Source organism: Choristoneura fumiferana, chromosome 16 (genome assembly GCF_025370935.1).
Source record: "Choristoneura fumiferana chromosome 16, NRCan_CFum_1, whole genome shotgun sequence".
In the NCBI taxonomy this organism is placed as follows: Eukaryota; Metazoa; Arthropoda; class Insecta; order Lepidoptera; family Tortricidae; genus Choristoneura; species Choristoneura fumiferana.
This window is the reverse complement of record NC_133487.1, coordinates 8,584,953-8,603,702: the sequence shown is the minus strand read 5'-3', so window position 1 is coordinate 8,603,702 and position 18,750 is coordinate 8,584,953. Positions and strand designations below refer to the sequence as shown.

Genomic DNA, 18,750 nt, shown 5'->3' with positions numbered 1-18,750 from the left:
GTTTTTGTATATTTTATTTTAGTTCTTTCTTTGAAACAACTTTAAAAATTAAAAGTAGTTCGAAATTCAGATGGTCCCATTTAAACTTTGCCAAGATCTTATTAAGGGATCCTTGGGAAAATATGAGAACTTGTCTTTTTAAAGGTGGTTTTTAATTCAAAAAGTTATTAGTTTAAGCAAGAGAAAGCCAAAGCTAGTAGGACAGCTCATGCCGTATTTAAAACTCCTGTAGCGAAGCAATTGCAATTTTGTTTTACGACTTAATTTGACATTGACAAGATATTAAAAAGGCAAAAGCTAGACGCTCAGTAAATACTATGGTCTAATAATAGTATTTGTATTTTTTTTAATATTTGTGTTTTTAATTTATATAAGCACAGAAAGATCTCCTACATAATATCCTAGTAATACAATACAGTAAGAAGGTAAATTTTGTTAATCGTGTGTAAGGAGTTAGTATGTCTAAAATTAACTGCTCCAATTGAAAAAAACAACGCTTATAGAAAGCTACAATTATAACAGCCTTTTCACTTGGCCTGAACTAACCTTTGTAGGTTACCTGGAAAAACAAACGAGAGACATACTCCTTAATAGTCCGTATTATAAAAGATGAAGCGAGGCACTTTGTGATAGTAAAACAATCAATATCAATATTAACAATAATATATAAGGGTAGAATCGCTCCTTCACGTCTAGTCGTACAATGATGACAACATACTTGTTGAACAAGTACATTCTGGTCTACGAGTAACTGAAAAACAGCATTGCGTACGCTTTTTTTTTTTTTAATTTTCATTTCCTTTCTAATGTATTTTTATCTTGGGTATCGAATATGTGCAAATAAATATCCCTCTCGTGTAATCCGTATACTCTTCTAAATGTATCCAGATGTATTCAAAACGTGTTCATTAATTTCAGGGCTTATCTGGAGAAGAACGTCTTCTTATTACAGACGCGATGCAACCTGACCATCAAAGGCAAATACACGGCGGTCGGCAGATTATTGCTATTCCCTATCAACGGGGATGGCGATGCGAAGATCAGAATCGGTAATACAAATAGTTTTATTATTAAACAGTAGACAGTCCGTCTATCCCACTAGTCCCATTGAGTTGTCCCATTGATGGGACAACTGAGACGATTACGTCCCATTAGTCCCATGGGACAAGTGGCACTAATATTTTTATCATATTATTGTCCCAAAAGTCCCATTACCGTCATGCTCAAATGGAACTCATAATGGGTGCGATCACAGTAGGAAACCAAATCACGTACTAGGGTGGAATCTATTCATAATCAATTTTGCTATGACTTCTTTGGCAAATGTATGGGATGTCAACATGACATTAGTAGCTCAAAAGTTCCACCCTGGTACGTGATTTAGCTTCCTTGACTATACATACAACTCTTTTAAAGACCGGATAGCCTAGTGGTAAGTGACTCTGACTGTGAAGCTGTAGGTCCTGGGTTCGAACCCCGGTAGGCCGCTTTTATGATTATATAGGTACCAAGGTTTATAAATACTTAACTCATGAAAGTTATCTACATTACATTTAATACCTTTAATCAAGCAATTCTTGTAAGTATATTTACTTATTTATTTATTTCAAACGCGTTGGTCAGGTAATCATGGCAGAATACAAATTAAAAAAAACACGGTCAAGTGAGAAGTGCACACGAAAGGTTCCTTATCCACAATATACTCGTATTATATGTCGTGATTAATCAATAAAAACGCTAAATTAACTCTTGTTTTAACAGTGTAAAAAATTCAAAATTCAAAATTGTTTATTGCATTGTTTATGTGTTCCCTGATGTGCACTCGTAAAAATTTCACTACTGCCTTCTACTTAAGCTGTAACTGTTTAAAAGACGCATATTTAGAGCTGCAGCCCTAATAATAGCCGGATGGACAGACAGTGGAGCCTGAGTTAGATATAAGGTCCTGTTGGCACCTTCTGGACACTGAACCCCAAATTTAGTCTCTCATAGCTTTGTAAATGTTAACATCAACAATGTTTGCAGACAACTCAACTGGTGTTTCTCTATTAACTTCGCCTTTTACTACATTCCAGTGAATTCCGTGATCAAAATGGACATCAAAACCAAATACTACAAGGACGCTGAGGGCCGCGACCACTTCGGCATAAAGAGCTACAGATACACCTTTGACTACGGCGACAGAATTTACTACAACATCACCAACCTCTTCAAAGGAAATCCTGAATTGAGTGAGTAACACTATAGTAGATCTTGTCTAACCTGAAATGATGCGCCCTACCACCGCACATGAGCATATTATTTAAAATACGGACATACACACATAAATGTCATTGTTATTGCTCATTTAGTTGCCCGTTAGACTCATTCAATTTTAGACGGTTATTGTGAGATTTGCTGACTAGGTAGTCATAAACAATTGATTTAGTTAAGGGACGCGTCATTTTAGCTTAGACAAAGCTCTATCACACACTGCCGTGAAAAGCCGTAGTAGTCAAGTATTTTTTGAGTTATAATGTGATGCTTGTCATAATTTTTGTTAGTCATAATTTTTTTTCTGCCGAAACCGTAAATATTTCAGAAATTTTAAATGGTCAGCCTGTAGAACTCTATAGGTTAGGTTAGGTATGTCTTATAACAATTCTGAACAATTATTGGATTCAGAGAAAAAGGAGCTACAACAAACAATACATTCGACAATTATGGGAACCGATATGGACCCACGTAGTGGTTCGACCTGTGGCCTCTCAAGCAGAGAGTCGTGGGTTCGAGCCTGGGTTTGCACCTTCGAATTTTTCGGGATCCCTGTTCAAAATTACTCTTAAAATTTACCATGAGCTCATGTTTACGGTCAAAGAATTGGACCCGCGTGCTAACTACAGCCCATGCATTCTCATTCTGAAAAGGAGACCCGTGCCATGCAGTGGGTCTCCTTTCAAACTGACTGTAGTTCCCACGTAGTCCGAACAAATATAGGTTTGTAACTGCTCATATCTTTATTTTAGGTAAATATTCATGCAAAAAAGAAATATGAAACAATTTAAGAAGCAATGAATACTGTGGCGATATTTATGGTCATATCTAAAATGTACCTGCACCTTGCCTGCACTAAAAATGTCACAAACACCAAGACATAAATTCAGAGCCATTTTGTCGCTTTGCGCCAATAGCACAGGTAAAATAAGACTAATAATACAGAAAGGCCATAGTTTAAAAAATGCAAATTGGAATTGCAAATTGGTAGGACGTCTAAATTTTGGTAGGACTCGGCAGATCCTCATTTCTAGTGCCAAGGTAAAAGTTATAAACAAAGATTCATTGATGTACATATTTGGCCGCCAAAATATGCCATTTTACCTGTGCTACAATATTGATTTCACGAGTTGAACGTACTTTGCAAGCATTATAATTTTGTACCTACCTGTTTTATTCATCTTGTCGTACATACTTATTATGTACCTATACATTGCTACATTATACATAGGTTACGTATGCTACACCTGCTAATCACTGGATTTCATGAAAATAAAAGCTTAATTCTATCATTCCGATTCATTCAAGTAGACAGTCACCAGAGGCCGTCATATACTGCTACCCCGACATTGGGGCCCGTGAAAAAGGGGTTAATTCTGCAGAAGTTGAACGGCGTATTTCGACTTAAACCCCTTTACACATAAAATAGAAAGTAGCTGTGTAATTTCTGCAGACTTAACCCCTTTTTCACTAGGGTCTGTAGGAAAGCTTAACACTTATGTGCAATGCACTATAAATGAAACGTATAATTTTGAGATATTATTAATAAAGATTTAATGTACAAAATTCAGCCGGTGAAGTAACAGAGTATTATTAAAGGGTCGTCATATTGTTTTGCCAAAAGATTACCGAAATCATGGAGGCCTACGTGGGCTTTTAGAATTTTGAAAAATATAGTATAAAATATATGGAATGGGCAAATAAACTATGCCAAGTAGGTTTTCAAATTACAAAATAATTCGCGATACTATACAGAGCGTAACACCAAGTTGAGTAGGATCTTATGCGCATAAAAATCTATTAACAGTAGAAAAGAGTTCCGAACGCGTTTGCTTAAGACTACGATATGAAACTGAAGCGACAAGTTAGAAAAACATAGAATACTTTAAAAAAAAATGCGATACTAGTGAAATTTAAAAAAATTCACCCCAAATTAGGGAGCCGAGGGGTTATAGGCCAAAAAATATAAAGTTTTTAGTGAGAAATTTCCAAAGTTTGTGACAATCTTCACGTGGTTTTGGTTCTTGGTGAGGAGCGGTTCCCCTGTCACTGGATGCAGGCAACAATCCCTACACCGAAGCGACGACAAATTAAGCCCGCAATCGTGTGCGGAGCGCAGTACGATGTCCTCAAAAAAATCCACACCGTAAGGTGGGAGCTGAAAAGATAAAAGAGGCTAAGAATTTATTCAAACCATGAGCCCTATCAAAACCTAAATTCACAACAAAACAGAAAAACTTACCCGAAACTGGCAAAAACAGATCCGGCTTTTAATAAAAGGGAGGCGACTACGAGCCACAAGCTCGCAGCAGTTGGAGAAACAATTAATTCGCCAGGTTATAACAATTAACACATCAGAACACCATTATATGTGTCTCACAAAAGAAATCCCAGGAATATTAAACAAAAATATTATTCCAAGGCACTATTGCCAAAAATCATCCACGGGAAAACACATTTGACAAACAAAATTTTCGCGTCCTTTGTTCCACGTTTCCAGGATAACCAATTCAAACCTTTTAAGCCCGCTCCACACTTAGCCCGCGGATCGCGCGCAATGGCTGCGAAGGGGCGCGAACGCCGTTTCGCATATTCTTCGCGGTGTCGCGCTTTGTTCCCCAATTTTGGTCGGTTTTTTGTCCCGCGTCAAAGGGAGCGCGAAGCGCGAACGCGACGCGAACGTGCATGACTCCGCACTCGCAGTCCGCGACGGTCAGTATTGTTCGAGGCGTTCGAGTGTTTGGACCTGCACCGTCGTTGTGAAATTGGTGAAAAAAATGAGCGTAACATGGACAAACGTTTTCTCCACCGTTTCTTAATTTGCGTTTTATTTTTAATATGTACATAGTTGTAGTACGCTAACGCGCATAAAGTTAGGGACGCAGCAACAGCTACTTCAACGTCCATTTCATTTAACGTTGCGAACATAACTGTGAAAATACCGCGAAGCATTGCGAGTGTAGAGTCGTTGTTAAATTCGCGGCAAGTTCGCTCCGCGAAATCGCGCCGTGATCCGCGGACTAAGTGTAGAGCGCCCATTAAAAAAAATTCAAGAAGTGAACCGCAACTAAACGACCAATACGTATAAGCAAAAAAAGATTAACACTCAATTTCAAAAAAGAAGGTTACATTGCATGCAGCAGAATTATGCTGCAGGTCCCAGTATTACCTTAACATCCTTAACATGCTAATGCAATACTTTATCTTCAATTCCAGGTAACACAGTGCTCCAATTCCTGAATGAAAACTGGAGAACTGTCACGGAAGAATTCGGGAAGCCAGTAGTAGACTATGCTATGAACGTAACCGTCTCCACAGCTAGAAAGTTCTTCCAAGCAGTGCCTTACGACGAATTATTATATGTACCTATTCCTAAATATTGAAAGAAAGAAAAACTATTAAAAAACATCTCTGTTACTGCGTAGTTCTCTGATATTAGTTATTTGCTATTCAAATAAAAAAACAATGTGTGAATACCTATATTCATACAAGTAATAATTTTCTAGCTATAAAGTGTGGATATTTGGGTGATAATGCTTTAGAAGTTCAGAAAAAATTACGTCCGTTATACCAAAATCTATAATCGTGTATGTCCCAAGTAGCCACGTCCTCTGTACTTCATTTGAGAAGACCAATCTTAATGGGATCAGAATCAGAACATATAGAATCAGACTTATAGGTAGATCAATTTGAGGGTACATAATATATAAGTACCTAGATATTTTTTTGTCTAAAACATATTTTAAAGTACTTGCAATTTTTTAATTTCGTTTAGCAGTTTTTTGTAATGATTTATGTTAATTTGATACCCACCATTAATATTTTATTGAGATAAAAAAACACAACAGGTTTTCGATAAATATAAATACCAATAAGGATAAAACTATGTTCATAATGAATAATGTCGCTTTCGTACTGGTAAGTAGGTTAACACCTACTTTACTTTTTAGATAGTCTTAACGATTTTTTTTTTTTTTTTTGACCTTTTAACAATAAATCATTTCATTATTATAGTGAATCTTGCCAATGTTAAACATTCTAATTAGAAATCAAGTTTTGTTTCTTCATATTTCAAATTTAAAGTTTTATTTAAATACCTAGTTATTGTTTACATTGTAAGTATTATAGGAGTATAGAGATTTTCCGAACGAAATCAGATGGTGGTGTCAACTGCGCATAAACAAAAGCAAGTATTCGTTTAGTTAAATATATACAATTCATAAGGTTTTGAAAAACAGTAAAATAAAAATTAAAATAGCCATTTCTTAAAACACAAGCACGAATATCGAAGGTAGATAAGCTATTTGTCTAAGTTATTTATAAAGTTAAGTAATTGTAATACTTCATTTTTAAATATGAAAAGTTACATTCTAAATTATATACTGGTACAAGTAGTAAATAAAAAATATTTTCCAGTTAATGTATTTGTGTTTTACTTTATAATCTTAACCTGCGATTAAGATAAAAACATTTTTACTAACAAACTTTTTATTAACAGTATTCAGAATGGTAAATCAGGAGGAGATGACTAATAAATATATATTGAAATGATCAAATACGCGAAGTGTGATCCTTTGATTCGGGATTTTTTTGAGCAAATACAGATTATTTATACAACAGGACAAATACCAGCCAATTTTTAAATAAGCAGAACAGTGACATTGCCAAAAAAACTAAATACTTTTAAATGCGAAGAACACCGAACTTTAAGTCTTATATCACAAGCAAGCAAAATTATTTTGAAAATTATCCAAAACAGACTCAGCCCCATTGCTGAAAGCCAACTAGGACCCGATCAATATGGTTTCAGGAAAAACAAAGGGACTAGAGAAGCCATTTTAGCACTAAGACTAATAGTTGATAGACGCTTGGAGTATAATTTGGACACACACATAGCTTTTATTGACCTAGAAAAGGCTTTTGACAGGGTGGACTGGAAAAAGATGATGGATATCCTACGTGTAGCTGAAGTTGACTACCGAGACAGAAGAATTATTTAAGAACTTTATTAAAACCAGGAGACCATCGTCGAAGTGAGAGGGAAAAAGGGGAAGGCAAGGATTAGACAAGGAGTAAGACAGGGGTGCCCACTCTCACCACTGATATTCAACATCTACTTACTTACGTAGAAAACGCGATACGAAAGATTGTGGATTCTAACTTTGGAGGGGTTAAAGTTAATGGCAAGATTATTCAATTTGTGCGGTTTGAGGATGACATAATTGCAGCCGTTGCTGAAAATAGTGCCCAATTACAACAAGTGATCCTAGAAATGGAGAAAACTTTCAATCTTCACGGACTAAAAATAAAAACTGCAAAAACTAAGACGCTTCTCGTTTCTAAACACTCATCACAACACATCCCAATCACGCTAAACAACAACACAATAGAACCGGTCACAAAATTTAAATATTTGAGTAGTTTGACTACCAATGACTATCCAGATGTACTTCAGACATAAAAAGAAAAAGAGCTAAAAGAGCTTTCGGGTCTTGGATGTTTAATATGTATTTAAGTATGTATTTATCTATATAAGTATGTTTATCCGTTGCCTAGTATCCATAGTACAAGCTTTGCTTAATTTGGGGCTAGGTCAATTGGTGTCAAATGTCCCATGATATTTATTATTATTTTTTATTTTATTTATTAATAACAAAAAGCATCTACTCGAAAGCCAAAATATCCACAAAAGTTAAAAAACGTCTCATAAAAGTGTACATCTGGAGCATTGCATTATATAGAAGTGAGACGTGGACAATGACTCAAAAAGACAAGAGAAAGACTAGAAGCTTTTGAAATGTGGTGTTGGAGAAGAATAGAAAGGATTAGCTGGACAGAACGGAAAACCAACGAAGAAGTTTTTACCATGGTCAAAGAAAAAATAATGTTACTGGAGACCATAAATTGCCGAAGGGATTGCGATAGGACACTTATTGATACGACACGACAATTTCTTTCTTAACCTACTGGAAGGCAAAATAGAAGGAAAACGAGGTAGAGGAAGACCAAGACTGACCTATTTTAACCAGGTGAAGGAAAGGGCGGGTGTCTTGTATCAGGAAGTCAAACAGCTGGCCATAGATCGTGAGGCGATTACTCCACCGACAAGAACATAGCTCTTATATTTAAGAAGAAGAAGCTTATTCATCATTAAAGTTTAAACTGACACTTTGCCAATTTTGTTTTTTTTTTGAGGTTTTAAAAACGAGAAGTTTCTAAATTTACCTGTTTCATTATATTTCAATTTGACTCATTTTGTTAATCTACATCTTTTATTAATCCAATACATCCGTTTTACATAAAATTTAAGGAATATATTTCTTTCCAATTGTATTTTGTCTAAATTTTTGTCAATCAATATATGTACACCTACGACCTTTGACCTCCTCCTCAAGGTGAGTACTCTTGTTTATGTATTTAATCTTTATCGCACCCATTTTTTTACCAACATAATTAATTCGAAATTTTTAATGTGAATGTTTATCTTGAATATTTTGATAGTACTCGTATTTCATGCAATAACTACTCAACGGATTTTGAGGCAATCTGGCACACATATAGTTAATTATCTGGATAACCACATACTGGAAGCATACTGGAACACTTACTTCTTATTCCAGAAAAATGCTCAGTTACTGCGCGACAGCACTAAACAAATTCATCATCGACGAATTGACAAACAATGGTAGGGCAGTTTAAGTGTTTAAGAATGTTTCACAAAAATTATCAAATTATAGAGGATAAAATTCCACATTTGGCGTTGGTAATTAAATACGTTTTTGTAAAAAAAAAATACAAACTTTATTTCGACTGCACTGTTTGACTTTTGGTACCTAAATACTTTGCATTTTCATTCAAGCTACCACACCAAATTTTAAATCAATTCGATATCTAGAAGAAACATAAAAACATTGTATGTTAAATAAAAACTTGAAAAAATCGGACTTAAGGCGTGATGTCCCATACACCAGGATGGACCGCTTTAAATTCTAAAGCACTTAGATAGTTAATTAAATCAAAAAGAGAGAGGATACCATATCGATATACCTATAAAGACGATACATGACGTAAAGCATTTGTTTTTACAATTGATAAAACTTTGATCTGTCAAACAACTTTTGCAACTTGACCTTCTCGCGTCAGCCTGTCGGAAGTCAGCTTCAGTGATAAAATAAAAATTAACTAAGAGAACGTCGAAACCCGTATAATAAACTTAACGAAACAAAATAAATTCATAATGACTTGGCCGTTAAATTTAGTACAAGAATTTAATACAAGATACCCGGAAAAAATAATTTAGGGGAAGCTGTTCTACCTTGGACAGTTTTTCCTTTTTTGATTTTTAGAAAAATAACTAATTATGGAATAAACGCCAGATATTAAAATATCTAAAGATACATCATTAGGCTATGTAATTCGATAAAAAGCTAAGCGATTCGTTTCTTAATTTTGAGACGGTAAGCTTACGAAAAAAAGGGGACATTCGAGGTTGTACCTTGGACACGTGATTTTTTGTTAAGAAAATATTTAATAATATTTAATTTGCCAAAAAAACAAAAACGGAACCCTTATAGTTTCGCCATGTCTAGTCTGTTCGTCCGCGGCTTTTCTCGGGGACTATCAATGCTAGAAAGCTGTCATTTTGCACGAATATATATGTAGACTATGCCGACAAACTAGTACATAAAAAAATTATAAAAAATTTTTTTTTAGAGTACCTCCCATAGACGTAATGTGGGGGTGATTTTTTTTTCTCTTCCAATCTTGTAGTGTGGGGTATCGTTGGATACGTCTCTTAAAACCATTAAGGGGTTGCTAGTTTACAAAATATTCAATTTTAAAGTGCAAATTTTCATTAAAATCCCCCCCCCCCTCTAAAATCTAAACCGGTGGGTGTAATAATTTGAAAAAATTCAGCATGGTAGTTAGTATTATCAAACTTACAAGGAAAACTATAACGGTTAAGTTTTCTTGAGAATTATTAGTAGTTTAAGAGTAAATAGCAGCCTAAGGTATAAAATATACCTAAACTTGGAATATTCCGTAGAAAATACGAAATCCTTAGAAAAATATGACTTATTTTTTTCGTAATGGCTACGGAACCCTATTTTGGGCATGTCCGACACGCTCTTGACCGGTTTTTCAGTAATTATAATTATTGTACTTTATAGATACGTATAAAATGACCTAATGTTATGTATTTATAATATTTTGATATAAAGTCAATATAATTGCTTTTACCTATATTTAATCTACTACCTATAATCAATGGACTACGTAGCACCAAAGCTTCACATTGTAGAATATCATTGAAAAATTATGTTGCTGAAGTCGAATTTTTGCAATTTTTTATGTTACACATTTTTTTTATGTTGGGTACGTCGTTATCATCGAAGGAATCATTGGCAGCTAAGGTAAAAGGGCTACACAGAGAAATTAGTAATACGTTTTACTTTTAATACCAAGTTATTTTAATGGCAATCAAAGTGTGGCAGAAAAAGAATTCGATGTAAAGGTGCTCCACTTTTGTTAATGTTATCATCAGATCATCACTTTATTAAACAAAAGCCTGGTAGAAAATTGGAATGAACGATTCAATTATCAAAGAATAAGACTAGCTCCCAAAAAAATCAATTTAAATATTTTCAAATTGAGAAATATTTAAATATTAAATATTTATGCTGTTTGCCTTGGCATTGAATACAATGACGCGCAAGGTTAAAAATATATTATATTTCTCTAAATAACCTATAGGTACGTGCATAGGAACCGATATTACGCAATTCAACAACCTGAAAATTAAAACCTAACAAACTGGAAATCAACAATTCGGAATCAAGTTATGCAAATAATCTAAACCCGCGTGCACACTGGTCTGGCTATTTACGCCAGTGAATTTCTAGTTGAACATTTTTTTTATTTAGGCAGGCAGGCAGTGTTTATACGTACTATTGATAGAAGTTTTTTTTTATAAATTTGGAGTCAATTTTTATAAGCTGTTGTATACTACTAACGCCGTCTAGTCTGATATTGATAATTTTTCGACCATGAAGTTACTTGTAAACATTTCATTTTCAATTAGATACTTCCGTATTATTATATACTAGCTGTTGCCCGCTGCTTCGCCCCCGTTGTATTTTTACTTTATTTTCTTCCATAAAAACCTTCTCCTGACAGTAACGAACACAACAAAAAAAGAATTAGCGAAATCGGACCAGTCGTTCCCGAGTTTTGTCCTTAGCAACAAATTTTACGTTTCCTTTTTATTTATATAGATGTGCCAGATGAATTTTATTGACTGAAAATAAACTACACACTCCGTTAATTACCATCAACTATGTCATTCTATGGCCTAAACGGATCTTATCTTCGGATTCAGCGCTGTGCTTGACTGACAACCGTAACTGGTCTCGTTTGCTCGTTGACATCATACGAGTTCAGATACAATTAATGTCTTGATTTAATTCAAAGTCAATGCACAATGAACGACTCTAATAAGAATTTTCATTTCTTTTTTTGTGTTTGCTTGCAAGAGAGCCAGTCTTTTCTCATATTTCTTAGTATCGTAATTTACAGAAGACAATGTTTTTTGTTCCCATAAATTGTCAAAAAATAAATTAAACGACGAATTACATAAATATTATAGAATAACTGATGATAATTATGAATAATTGTTATTTCACTGTCTGAAAGGAACGACTTCGAAATCGGAGTAAAAAGTAGCGTGCCTATCTCTTTTTCCGAGTCATGGTTAGTTGAGGCAATGAGGCGCGAAGAGAAAATACTAGAGATACAAATACTTATATCCCTCAGGTTACTTACAAGCTCAAGGAATTGCTCAAAAGGTCGAAGTTATTTTGGTATGGGCAAGTTCCGGCCGCGTGTGTGCATTCACCTTTACAATAGGGTAAAGAAAAAATCGTCATCAGATAATCTCGGGACGTGTTATTAAAAATGACTGCTTGTGTATAAAAACCGTTAGTCACTCGTTATGCTCAAAAGCTACACCATAGTGTAATTGGTCGCAGAAGTGTCCAGGACGGAAAAGAATTTTAGAGTATTCAAGAATCAATATGGGTACACACTGGTTCAGCAGTGTAATAATCTGCTCTGTATTGCTCATCCAAACTAGCTATGCTAGAATAACACGTAAGTACGCTTCTTCAAATGTTATTTCATTGTAATAGAGTTTTGGAACTATTTTTGTGTACATACGTAAATAAGAAGAATATTTTTTGTCAAGTTAAATAAGTAAGCCCATCGGTAGCGTTCACTTTTCGTCAATTAAGTAGGTAAATAAAATATTATAAAACTTCTTACACGTTTTTTCTGTCGTAAAATAGTTTATGCAGGATGACATTTAAATCGTAATACAAAAGTGTTTTTCAAACTCAATTCATATTTTGACAATATTAATGTTTAGACTCAATTGTTAAAATTAGTAGGGGGTTTCCGCACATTGAGTTTGTAATTTAATTTCCATAAAGTATAAACAGAAATGTTATCAGAATAACTTTAACAAAAAAATATTTAATTATAAAGTTTAAATTTTTAGTCGGTTGGTAAACTGTGGATGAGACTAGCACAGGACCGGGAAAAGTGGCGTGAAAATTAAGAGTCCTCTACCCAGCAGTGGGAGGATGTTAGCTGATTTGATTGATTGATTGAACAACAAATGAATTACTGCTTTATCCAGCATTAGCTTTGTGATGTTAATAATTTGCATTACGTAGCTACCTAAAATAACTTTTTGGTTATGTCAAAATACTTTTATAATAATATATGTAAATCTAGCTCTAACATGGACTAAAAACATAGTTTTTTATGATAATAATTATCTAGATTATATATAGATTAAGGTAAGTCACGAAAGATCTCTAAACAGTACAATTGAATTGGCGGCAAAAAATCTAGTGCTCATATTATATTCCGCCCCAAAAATTGAGGAGATGATGTAGGTGTTATAAACCGTGAAATAAGACCCTTAATCTAGATCAGGGCCTAGATTTTACACGATTACCTATTACATTAGCTTGCGCTCTCCTAAGTATTTTGCTAAAATATTAATAAACTGGGTTAATTTGCATCGTAGAAATTAATAAAGTATTTATTATTTTGTTTTCCTATTTAGTTATATATAAAGCTAGTATAAATATACTATAAAATTAAATATAATATTAAATTAATGAGTCTTCAAGACGTAAGCCTAGTCTACGTTTATATGTCGGCGGCCGATCGTAAAATCCGCCAGATCACAAAATTCCTAGGCATATCGAGAAACGCCGCCATTTCATGAATTGGCTAAGGGACCAGGGGGTTTACAATCGGCCGCCGACATATAAACGTAGACTAGGCTTACGTCTTGAAGACTCATTAATTTAATAAATCATTAATTCATCATTTAAAATTTTTTTTTTTTTCATTCATTTATTTTGTGTAAAGCTAAATATTGTGAATTTATATAAATTTATTAATTATATAAAAGCTGTCCTCTTGTATAAATATTGCTGTGCCCAACAGGGTCCATGATGATCACATAATCTCTTTGTAACATCTGTAACCATACATTGTGGAAAAGCAATAAAATATTGAGTAATATTTAATAAAATATATTCACTTTATGAATGGAAATCTAAAATTACTCTCCATGTGATAGTTAACGATAAATTTAAATTATTGTTCCAGCTGATTTCATTCACATATGCAAAGAAGACGACGGAGAATGCATAAAAAGATCAACTCAAGATGCTATCCCACAATTTGTGAAAGGTTTGCCCGAATTAGGTGTACCCGTTATGGATCCCTTTGTAATCGAGAAACTTCAGTTACCACTGCCTGGACTTAAAGTTTCATTCTACAATGGAAAAGTGACCGGGTTCCGAAAATGCATAATTGACATGGCCACGTAAGTATAAAAAACTGGCCAAGAGCGTGTCGGACCAGCCCAAAATAGGGTTCCGTAGCCATTACGAAAAAATTAAGTAATATTTTTCTAAGGGTTTAGTATTTTATACGGAATCTTCCAAGTTTTTTAGTGAAATTAGGTGAGGATTTTAATGAAAATTTGCACTTAAAATTGAATATTTCGCAAAAAAAATCACTGAATCGAAAAATCGTTGTAGCAAACCCCCAATGGTTTTAAAAGACCTATCCAACGATACCCCACACTATAGGGTTGGTTGAGAAAAAAAAATCACCCCCACTTTACGTCTATGGGAGGTACCTACCCTAAAAAATACATTTTCTAGAATTATTTTGTATTGTACCAATTTGTCGGCATAGTTTACATATATATCCGTCCAAAATTACAGCTTTCTAGCATTGATAGTACCTGAGCAAAGCCGCGGACGGACGGACAGACAAACAGACAGACAGACGTGGCGAAACTATAAGGGTTCCGTTTTTGCCATTTTGGCTCCGGAACCCTAAAAATTACGTTGCCACCAATCGACCTAGTCCCAAAGTAAGCAAAGCTTGTGTTATGGGTCTTGGCTTTTAGCCGAAAATATTTTTCCCAAATGATTCTCTTCCCAACTGTTCCAGGACGAATAGTTTTTTTCGAAAATTGTAACCTATTCTGGATATTATTTTAGGACTATCCTGTAGAACTCTTTAAGTTAGGTTAGCTTTATAACAATGAAGTACTTACAGGATTCAACAAAAAAATTGTTCGTCCATATCAAACAGTTGGGTACTTAAACATTCCTATAATACATATTCAAACGTTACTTTTTAATTATAACGCTGTTTTTTATTGCCATATCAGAACCAACTTGAAAAAGCACAAAATGGAGTTGGAAACCCACTGCAACATCACCCTAAAAGGGGGCTACGATGCGGTCGGAAGGATCCTCGTATTCCCCATCAACGGAGAAGGGGACGCCAAAATAAAATTAAGTAAGAAATTCATTTGACGCGCGCTCGTTTAATATTGTAGTTTATTCGGGAAAAATGCGAAGGGAGAATTCCGAGAATATGATTTTGCAAAAATGCATATTTTCGTTATCTTAATTTCCTATGCTTTAGTAACATTTACTTCATTTATTGACGTAACTAGAGCATTAAATTATTAATGATATGGTAAGTGGTCAAAGCTTTAATCAGATTTTAAATCCATAAACGCTTTTTTGGATCTTTATATTAGCTTTTTTTTATAATCAGACAAGTGCAAGTCACACTTAGTAAAAATGCTTTTCATGTATTGGAGTCTTTTTTATATATATTTTTTACTAGCCGTTACCCGCGACTCCGCCCGCGTAAAATTCGTTTATCGCTATCCCGCGGGAACTATGCACTTTTACGAGATAAAAAGTTTCCTATGTCCTTCTCCGGGATTCACACTATCTGTATACCAAATGCCATTTAAATCGGTCCAGTGGTTTAGGCGTTATGTAGTAACAAACAAACCAACAAACAAACAGACTTAGGTACAAACTTTCGCATTTATAATATTAGTAGGATTATTGCTTCATCGGCAGCTATAGTAAATCAATTTCAGTGTTTAAATATAACTATTCGAATTATACAGCCCTGTGACAGACAGAATGATTGACGAGTTTGGGTTCTGGCTTATTAATATTATCCCGTTAGTATAGTTAACCCTCAAATATACTAGCTACACTTATTAAAAGCCAAATTGCCAAGGAATCAAAAACCTATTCTTTCTTCTTTTTCTTTCGTTCGACTTTAAATTTGGTAGTAAAGTAGCTCTTATGGTTATCTATTGTTTGCTCGAAAGTTATATGCCATAATTTCTTATCCCGAATTTCACATGCCCGACACTTCATTTGCACGAATGTCTCGTTTACTAGAAAATTTAATTGATATATTCTTATTTTCCCGAAAATTAGATGCCATAATGATACGAATGCAATACGTATTGTTTTCCATATTATTAAGTGCAATAATATTATTTAATAGAATATTCAAACGCTAATACTACATAGTGTTTATTTTGATTATGATTGATTAAAATTTATTTTTTCTATTACTAATCTGTCTATTATCTTTATTATTCGGGCTACTATAAAAAAATACCTAACATCGAAGGCTAAGGGCGGGAGCTACGCTAACCTAACCTATCCGAGTCGCTTCTGCTCCGAATCGTTTTGCTCGCTCGCTTCGCTCGCTCGCACAAATCGAATGTCGCAATTCTTACCAAACGTAATCTTAGTGATTAAAATTTACCTAATTCAAAGGCTTGTTTGACGTATGGGATTTATTAGTAGGTACGTAGTGTCGATACTCACCATTTATATTAATGGCAAATGAAATTATTTAAATTAATATTATGGGAAACAAAGATTCTGTCATTTGATTTATATGGTAAACAATGAGTAGTGAAAATGAATTTATAAGAAACAATATTATGACGTTTGAATATTATAGCACATGAAATTCGGGCAAGTAAAGGTATACCAGCTCTTATAGCACAAGTAATAAGAAAAATTTCAAAAAGTTTACTTTTTTTGTGTGTGTTTGGTATATCCAATAAATAAAAATCAATCTTACATGAGTACATGACCACACATTACGTACATTTTGCTTAGCGCAGGGTTCTGCTAACACTGCGATGCGTGAGACTAATTCGTACTTAGCTGGGTATTTTATGCATTAACCGTATATTGTGCTTATTTTCAGCTAACCTCAGGATAAAAATTGATATAAATTCTAAATACGTTGTCGACGACAAAGGAACACATTATGCTATAAAGGATTACAAATACGATTTCAATTATGGCGATAAAGTCACTATGCACTTGACAAATCTTTTCAAAGGCAATAAAGAACTAAGTAAGTGAATTTATAATATTATAACCTACATTATCTATTCTTATCTACCAACTAACGACACACTTTACCAAAAACAGTCTTGAAAATTGAAACCTCAGCAAAAACTGTTCAAGAAAATAAACGATTAATTATTTAAGAAGCCTATATACGTCCCAACCGGTCACCTAATGGTTTGCCGACAATTTTTACGCAGATTATTGATTGGTAGACCACGTTTCGCCGAGTAACGGTACGCCGATGAATTTGTACGTAGATGTATTGTTTCGCAGACTAAGGTTTCGTAACTCAACCTTTAGTAGACTATTCAGTTGGCTTGTGAGTCAGTAAGCCGAACAACTATTAACAGAAATTCGTTTTTTTTATGAAATCGGCATATCGCTATTCTTCCTACCGACTACTCGGCGAAACGAATAATAGGCGTAACGAAATTATACCAAACGTTGCTCGACTAAAATAAAAATATGCCAACAGTTGTCTGCGAAACGAAAATCTACATAATTAAACTCGGCGAAACGACAGGTCACCGTCCCAGTCTATATACGTCCCACTTTTGGGCACAGGCTCCTTCTCACAATGAGAGGGCTGGGCCGTAGTTCCCACTCAAGCCCAGTTTACAAATACCATTGAATTGCTTCACATGTCTTTAAAAGTTTCCTCACGATGTTTCTTTCACCGTACAGCTCATGAGAAATTTCTGTATTTTGCAAATTATTTCGAAAAACTAAGAGATGCGAGCAGGGATCGAATCCACTATCCTCTGTTTGAGATGAGAGATGAAATAAGGCAAGCCGATAGGCTGCCACGGTAGGTACAACAGAAACATAGGAATATATAAATTAACAAAAACTATCCGTGCTCTACTTATATATCACAAATTAATTGCCTTCTTTGTTTTCCACTAGGTGACACAGTTTTAAAGTTCTTGAACGAAAATTGGAGACAAGTAGCAGACGAATTCGGGAAACCCATATTGGACTATGCCTTAGAATTGATTGTGAGGAACATAGAGAAGTTCTTCCTCGCTGTTCCCATTGAAGAAATTGTTGATGGACCATCACATGTCTATGATTAAAAAGCTGTTTTAAAGAACCGTTACTGATAATTAGATTAAAAAATATTGTGATAAATTTAGACTATTACTTAATGCGTGATGGTCTATGCGATGAGGTTGGAATATAAATAAAAGACTTGTTTTAAATGGTTATTTTAATAAACAACATTTTATATTATGGATTATGGAATGAGAAGTATTAAATCAACTTAATTTATTCGTCAATAAAACTTACACAATTTTTAATTTTAATACTTTAGCTAACAACAGTTACTTTAGTAATAAGGTCGATAATCGTTAGGTATTGCACTATTTTAAACTTCAACGAAACGCTTTAAAATTCGCTTGCTTTTTAATCGTCGGCGCAAAAGAGCAATATTTCGAGTGGTATTTCTTAGCTGTGTCATTTAAATAAATTCAGCCGTTAATGATAGTCAACTATGAAATAACATGGAAATAACAATGTCGGGGGTTTTAAATTGGGTACAACAACTGACAGCTGTCAAACCACCCTCTTTTTTTTAAATCAAACAGACCAAGGCACAAACCCTGCTGAAATAAAGTTTTAATTTACTTTTACAATATACGGAATAAAAAAAAACTATCTACAGAAGTGAGCTACATTATAAGTCTACTATCGATAAAAAAATCAA

General features: G+C 34.3%; 2 protein-coding genes across 2 annotated transcripts in view; both read left to right on the top strand.

Moving 5' to 3' along the window:
* The window catches only part of LOC141436308 (circadian clock-controlled protein daywake-like), a 29,956-nt gene extending 23,283 nt beyond the window's left edge, over positions 1–6,673 (top strand). Inside the window, exons 3-5 of the mRNA XM_074099241.1 lie at positions 919–1,049; positions 2,076–2,231; positions 5,470–6,673. Of these exons, the coding sequence (XP_073955342.1) occupies positions 919–1,049; positions 2,076–2,231; positions 5,470–5,636 (454 nt within the window). The 3' untranslated portion in view covers positions 5,637–6,673. The remainder of the gene's footprint in view (positions 1–918; positions 1,050–2,075; positions 2,232–5,469) is intronic.
* Positions 6,674–12,219: 5,546 nt separating this feature from the next.
* LOC141436336 (protein takeout-like) lies at positions 12,220–18,244 on the top strand. Its single transcript, XM_074099273.1, has 5 exons — positions 12,220–12,402; positions 13,939–14,158; positions 15,020–15,150; positions 16,894–17,046; positions 17,949–18,244. Exons 1-5 carry the CDS (start codon positions 12,327–12,329, stop codon positions 18,116–18,118), a joined length of 750 nt encoding a protein of 249 aa, XP_073955374.1. The 5' UTR covers positions 12,220–12,326; the 3' UTR covers positions 18,119–18,244.
* Positions 18,245–18,750: the final 506 nt, after the last annotated feature.